At 32.4% G+C, this 7,777-nt stretch overlaps 1 protein-coding gene across 1 annotated transcript in view; it reads right to left on the bottom strand.

Moving 5' to 3' along the window:
- Nucleotides 1-4,686: 4,686 nt before the first annotated feature.
- Nucleotides 4,687-7,777, bottom strand: part of LOC108730201 (RCC1 and BTB domain-containing protein 1) — a 6,539-nt gene continuing 3,448 nt past the window's right edge. The window contains exon 10 of the mRNA XM_018459760.1: nt 4,687-4,839. Within this exon, the coding sequence (XP_018315262.1) occupies nt 4,687-4,839 (153 nt within the window). The remainder of the gene's footprint in view (nt 4,840-7,777) is intronic.

Here is a 7,777-nt window from a genome sequence, read left to right as displayed (position 1 = left end):
GTAAATAAAGAAAGGTCTCTAAAATATAAATAATATTTTTTCGTAATTTAATTCAATAACATTATTTAGAAATTATTCAAGAATAAGGCTTAAGTGTAGCGTCTTCCCCCCTCCCCCCAATTACCTTACATATAATACAAACTCTAATGCAAGTTGATGTCTTTTCAAGCACATAATCAATTCATGATAATCATTGCCAGTAGAACCGTGTTTCTCCATCAATAGATGATAATGCTTTCCTATATATTTTTTTTTGTTGTCGTTTGATTTAGTTTCTGCTTCACCAGTAATATTTTCAAGACGATGGCTTTGAAATGGAACATTGTTAATTAGCATATAATTTTAATCGAACCGATTTTTACTTTTAGTTTGTTCATCCAAAAATAAGCAAAATGTTTAGAAACACTTGTTAGTAAAAAATATAAGTATGAGATCTTATTTTAATTTTATTCACCTGACAGCTATAAATAAACTGCAAGCATGCAACACACACATTATATACGTAGTATCAATGGTGAACAGAATTATTATGGTAGTTAAACTCGTAGCGTAACAATGAAGTAAGATTGGATAATAATATTTTTCTTTGTCTACTCTGTATTCAGCCGCATATACGTATACCAATGGCCGCGACTCGTTCAGCGGTTTTACGACATCCAAGACTCTTGGTATCATTGGAATTAGCAAATAAAATATTGTTAAGACGATAAAATATACTGCAAAGGGAACATATGACTTATTAACTGTATTAAATGTTAAAAGACTTCTTTTTCAACAGGATTATTTTATAATTCCATAAATATTTTGTAAAAATACGTGGAAATTTTAGACTTTGAAAAAATTAATTTTAATTAAAAAAGACTCTTTATACAAGGTGGTCCATGTAAAGTGTTACAAGCTATTATCTCTGAAAGTGTGTGTCAAATAACTAATATGTTTAAACAAAAATTTTATGATTTTGAGGGCATAAGATGGTACCATTTGTTTAACTTTGGGTAGCATTGTCAAAGTAAGAGCAAGGCCACTTTGAATTTTTTAAATGGAACCCCCCAGAGTTATTTTACCCACCCCAAAAAAATCCAAAAGGTTTTTTTGGGTTTTACCCACTTAAAAAAACCCGCAATTTGTGAGTTTTTTTGGGTTTTACTGGAATTGTAGAAAAGTAAATTTTTTAAACACGTAAAAGGGACGTATTTATAAATATTTAATAAATATATGTATACTAAACTATAACTGAAGTGATATAATTTTACATATATCAATTTTAAGATATATACAGGATGAGTCACTTAAGACCGGCCACCCGAATAACACCCACAGTTTTGGAGATAGGAAAAAATGTTTCAGATGAAAGTGGAATGGTTTCAAGGGAGACGTATTTTGGCCATGTTGTCTTTCTTGTAGGTGGAGGCGCTAAAAAGATATATAGGTCACCTCCATTTTTTTAAGCGAAATTGTATAATTTTTTTATACAATATGGTCCCATTAATCATTCTGCATATAAAAGTTAAGGTAGTGATAATAAGGTAGTAATAATAAGGTAGTGAATAATGATAAATACAACGTAAACTAAATATTACGAGAAAAAAAATATCAAATAATCAACTTTACCAAAAAAAACCCCAATAAAACCCAACAAAATCCCTATAAAACCCAGTGGGGGGGGTTGAGTTTTTTTTTAAAAAGTCCAGGTTTTTTCCAACCCTGGAACCCCTTCATTTTTTATTATATATTTTTGTAGCTTATCTTGAGAGCTTTCCAAAACACTAAATTAGGTTCATTTTCATTAAGTACTTTTCGAGTTATGAGGCTTGAAAGTTATAATATTGCCGGCATGTTAACATTACACAAGGTGTCCGACCAACGGCTAAAACCTCTTGAATGTTGTTCAGGATCATGTCTTGGATAACATTTGTCAAGATCAAGATCATTGGAGGTTGTACCTCTTATTTTCATTTTTACGTAAAAATTAAATTTTTAGTACAAAAATGAAAATAAGAGGAATAATCTCCAATGGCCTTGATCTTGACAAATGTTATCCAGGATATGATCCTGAACAACATTCAAGAGGTTTTAACCATCGGTAGGACAACTTGCATAATGCTAATACCGACTGTACTGTAACTTTCGAAACCTTATAACTCAAAAAATACTTAATGAAAAAATATTTTATTATAGTTTTGAAAAGGTTTCGAGATAAGCTACAAGAAAATGTAATAAAAAATGGGGGTTCCATTTAAAAAATTCAAAGTAGCCTTGTTCTCACTTTGACAACGCTACCCAAGGTCAAACAAATGGTTCCATCTTATGCTCTCTTCAAAATCATAAAACTTTTGTCTGAACATATTAGTCATTTGACACACACTTTCAGAGATAATAGCTTGTAACACTTTACATGGGCCACTCTGTGTATACAGGGTGAGTCACTTAAGACCGGCCACCCAAATAACGTCCACAATTTTGGAGATAGGAAAAAATGTTTCAAATGAAAGTGGGACGGTTTCAAATCGGACGTATTTTGGTCATGCTTTTTTTCCACGTGGAGGCGCCAAAAAGATATGAAGGTCATCTCCACTTTCTTAAATCGAATTGTATGATTTTTTTACACAATATGATTCCTCTAATTATTCTACATATAAAAGTATTAAAGTATAGATATTAAAAAATCAATAGATCACTCTGTAGATATATTTACACTAGAAAAGTTGAACATAAGATTTTTGCTATTACAATAGTCTCTGATACATCATGATTTATCTGTAAAGATTAAAAAATTTTATTCCTGTACCTGCAAAGTATTTTGTCACTTTTTGGCCGATACTAGCGTAATATCTCATGATATGACGTTCGAATTTGCTATTAAAAAGCTCCCAGTGTTCGCACATAAGTTGTAATAACCGTCGAAACTGATCAATAATGCAAAAAATGATGATAATAGCGAATACATATTACCGATATTGATTTGTATAATACTTACTTTGTGATTATTCACAACGATATTAATTAACTTTGTACTAGCAGCAAAAATAAAAATAATGGTGCTTATAGCTTCAATGGTAACATCTATATTACCCCAAGTATCGTATATTAGAAGCACCTAAAAATCAACAATGACATAGGCAATATTAAAGTACAAGTTACAAATATATTTTTTAATATAAGGAGAGAATTAAATTCACTTAAAAAATCTGCACAATTATATTTGAAATTATTATAATACGACATGTTACCTGAGTTACGAAGGTAGAATAATGCATCGTTGATAAGAGACACGGTAAGAACACTTTCAGTACTCTTCGCTGATACGGCCAAGCACCGATTCGTGACAAAAATAATTTATTGATGGCATAGTATTTTTCCATTTCCGGATTCATATCGTACGTGGATTATTTTGCAATGTACTATCGCGACTTAGCTCCCCTTGTTTTGTACGGTTTTGTATGAAGAAGAAAGTGACATGGGTAATCAATATGATTACGGTAATACCGGATTGTCAGTTCGATAATTTGAGATTGTCAAATGTATATAAGTCGTGGAAGATACTCGTATATATTAAATTGATCGATGTTGAGAATGTTGCGTACCACATTATAATTTGCAACAGGACTTTAGTCACTTCGTACGTAAAAATAACAAATTGTTTATGAGGTAAGTAATGATTATGAGATGAAAATATCATTTCCTCGTAAAAAGAAAAGTAGTCTCATTATCAAATAAGCACTAAGTAATTTGAGCCAAATGTATCGAAATATAAATTGCAAATTACTATTGACGCATATTTTATCGGATTTCTGTTTTTTAACAAGAATATACAGGGTGTCCCATTTTAAATAACGCATTAAGATTTCTTGAAAACTATGATAGACACGGAAAAATGTTTCAAACAAAAGTTGTATGATTCGGAGAGGGACATAAGAAGGTATCACTGATTTGACCTTGGATGGCGTCGTTAAGGTCAGGTCAAGGTCAAATTGATTTTTTTAAATAGAACATCCTACTTTTGATGCCAGAATTTAATAGCTGGTGTCAAAAGCTTTTCAAAACACCACAATAAAGTTATTTTTCATTAAGGCTCCTGAGTAGTCGCCGCGGCCATGTTGGAATCGTAACGTCAGAAGCGAGGAATGACACATTAATTCATGTTGCATGCCATTTGTAAATAAAAACAATTTGGATAAATCTAAATGACGAGATCGCTTTAAAACACTTGTAAAAATCAAACAAAACTATCTTTTCATCCCTTGACAGTCAGCAAATGGTTATAAAAAACACGTAAAGTGAGCCTACATTCGGGCAGAAACGCACGGTCTGACAGCTGTTAGAAACGAATGAAAAATACGCTTTTACATATCAAATTCCAAGTCAACTTTATTTTCTTCAATAATTACGATTTTGACAAGAATGAAACAAGTCACATTTTTACAATTAAGCAAATAATAAGGAAATAGCATGCAACACAAATTTTGTCGTCAAAACGTCACTTTTCCATGCCTATAAGTTCAGTCATTTATCGTGGTGCGGCGCTGTAACACACACACGCTAGAGTGGGTATAAAAAGAGTGAAACCAATTAACCGGAAGTCGCCATTTTACAACAAATAATTCCTCATCCTAACCTTTTCTTTTTCTAACGTCGTCTTCCTCTAACTAACAGTTAATCTAACTAACAATAAAATGGCGGAACCAATCAGGAAGGAGAACCAGGATTGGCTTCACTCTCTTTATACCCACCAGTGTTGTTAGGCGAGTCATCTTTTGACGCATGCGCATTTGGACATACCATCAGTGCTGTATTAATGTCAAACTTATAAAGATCCCGTGAGGCCCTATTTTGACGTATCTATAATTCTTGTATATAGATTATATATTGTATATAATATATTTTTTTGGAAAATCAATAAGGATTATAAAATGAGAAAAATTTCGATAAAAAACCAAAGATATGAGCAAAAGAAGATACAAGTTTAAGGCTAAATGTATTTTCTTCTTAAAATGAATAGTGATGAAATAAATTTCATAACTTCGAGTAAATCATCTCTTCAATCGTAAGGAGACAATAATCATATACTTAAAGTATAAATTAATATTAGATTAAGTACATATAGAAATAAATTAGACAAGGTATAAAAATTTAAAAAAAATTAAATAAATATTTTTCTTTTTTAACAGTCATTAAAGATTTTTAATTTAAATTTTTGTTTTAATAATGAAATATTAATTCATATTTTAAAAATATAATTATTATATCTTTACCGATAACGAAGACTTAAAGAACTAAAATTTATTCTGTGTACGTTATTGGATTTTACTAACGCTGCAATGCGCATGCGCTAAAAGGTGACTCGCCTAACAACACTTGCCTAGCGGTAGTTGGGTCCCGCGCGACCCTAGCGGCAGGTGGGACTCGCGCGTCCCTAGTGGCAGATGGGATTTGCGCGACCCTAGCGGTAGTTGGGACCCGCGCGACCCTAGTAGCAGTTGGGACCCGCGCAACCCTAGCAGCAGTTTGGACCCGCGCGACCCTAGTAGCAGTTGGGACCCGCGCAGCCCTAGCAGCAGTTAAGACCCGCGTGACTCTAGCGGCAGTTGGGACCCTCGCGACCCTAGTGGTAGTTGGGACCGGCGCGACCCTAGTAACAGTTGAGACTCACGCGACCCTAGATCCTAAAGCCGTGTATATTATCGACTAAATCATATAATTTTTTTGTATAACAAATACTTTTTTTCTCTTTCACAGATTCGAAAATCCTTTTCCAGGATTAAAGTATACGCATTAATACGTATTTGTGAAGGGGAGTTTATGCCGACCAAAAATTTCGAAATTGATATATTTTTTACCATTTCTTAGTGTAACATGGCGTCTCAAGCTGTCAAGTGACAACATTTGCTTGATACGAAAGTTTTGTAAAATATACTTACGAAATAGTGAAACACGTAGTTTTGTTTGCACGAACAAATAACGTCGAATTCTTAGAATTACACTTATAGATGCTTTATCGCGACGAATTTGTTATACGAAAATTGACACGAACGCGCGACTGAATGTATCATAGGTTGCGTGAGATATATTGGTGTGGTAGTATACCTGTATAAAGATATGTCGATCGCTGGAAAAACAGCGACATCTAGTTATTTTGTTGGAGTTCGAGCTTTGCTTTAAGATCCCCTTAACGTATCTGAAATTGTACGAGCAGAGAGAAACCTCTCTCTTCGATCTTCCGTGTACAGCTGGTCACAGAAAGGTTGTAACACTTTTTTTCCATGAGTTTCAGAATGCAGCTTGTTCACCGAACGATTAGTTCTTATAGAGCCACTATCATTTACATTCAACTACTCTACAAGCAAAGATGAGTTTCGAAAGACATCGAAAAAAAAAGTGTTGCAACTTTTTTGTGACCAGCCATATGCATTGAAATTGTTATTTTTACAAAAGGGGCTATAATATGCAATTAGCATAGATTATTTAAATCGAACTTTGTCGAATCGATTTTTTGACATTCAATTTTTTGGTGAATCGATACTCGCGGTTGCGATTCAGGTCGATTAAAAAAATCATTGTTTTGCCTAGATCGATCATCCCTACTTCAGAGATATGGCGAATTCGATTGGAAGCACTAGTGCGCACTGGTGCATATTAAAGCCGTTGTGATTGCCGCACTGATTTAATTTGAGTATAAAAATGAAATACAAATATTTAAAATTATGAAATACATATTTTACCTAATAGTACAATAAAATATACTGAGTATTTCATGATTTGATCGATTTCTATGTTTATTTATAAACATTTCTTTACGTTATTTTATGTACAACGGCTTTAATTGCACTAGTGCGCACTGAGTGCGTCCAATCGAATTCGCTATTAGCAACCTTTATGACTGGGCGCAAAAGCAAATTCCAGCATAGGGTGTCAACTGCCAAAGGCGGTTGTAACACCTCCATCTATAGTAACAACATTCATTAGATGTATTCACTCCCTGCGATCGCAAAATTCTTATGTGTTGATGTGTTTTTCAGTTTTTTTCATGATAATTACGATCGAAAATTATTTATATAGATAGGAAAAAGGACACGCTTATATTAATATTCAATTGTCCAAAATTATTTGCGTCTCAAGAATACATAGATCTTTTCTTTATCTTTTATTGTCAATGTGATTGGACGTATTCGAACCTTTTCAAAGTAGCTGGTCGGTATTTCAAGCGAACAGGAATAAATAAAATTATCTAATTGACAGGGCAAATAAGAGTCGAATATTATCATATTTACAATAAATAATTAGAGAGTTAAATGTATTAAGGAAATAAAAATATGAATAATTAAAATATGAATAATTCATGCTTGTGGAGCCACATACTCATATTCAATATTATTACTAATATCATTACAAACTTATTAATTTTTTATTGTTTACGGCAATAACCAACAACAATTAAGTAGAATTTATTCAAATAATTTATTTATAATCTTACATTTATTTTTCCTCTTATATATAATTTGTTATTTATTTATAACCTGTCAGTTAACGTATTATAAATCGAATAATATAAGCAATGATGATTTGGCAATGAGAGTAAATCGCTTTCACAGAAAAAATCCGTTTGTGTCCTTCTCCCCATTTAAACTAAAGCTTTATCTATAATGTACTTTTTTTCCTTTTCTTTGCATTCTAGGAAAAAGTAAGAAACCGGAAGAAAAGCACACATTGTAAATTAAGCAAGAAATGTATTATCTTGAAAATAATTAAGTATTGAGAATGTTAGATATCAAAAAACTCT

The sequence above is a fragment of the Mycetomoellerius zeteki genome, unplaced genomic scaffold (assembly GCF_001594055.1).
Source record: "Mycetomoellerius zeteki isolate Tzet28-1 unplaced genomic scaffold, Tzet1.0 scaffold86, whole genome shotgun sequence".
Taxonomy (NCBI): domain Eukaryota; kingdom Metazoa; phylum Arthropoda; class Insecta; order Hymenoptera; family Formicidae; genus Mycetomoellerius; species Mycetomoellerius zeteki.
The sequence above is the reverse complement of the archived record's forward strand: the minus strand, read 5'-3'. Positions and strand labels throughout refer to the sequence as shown.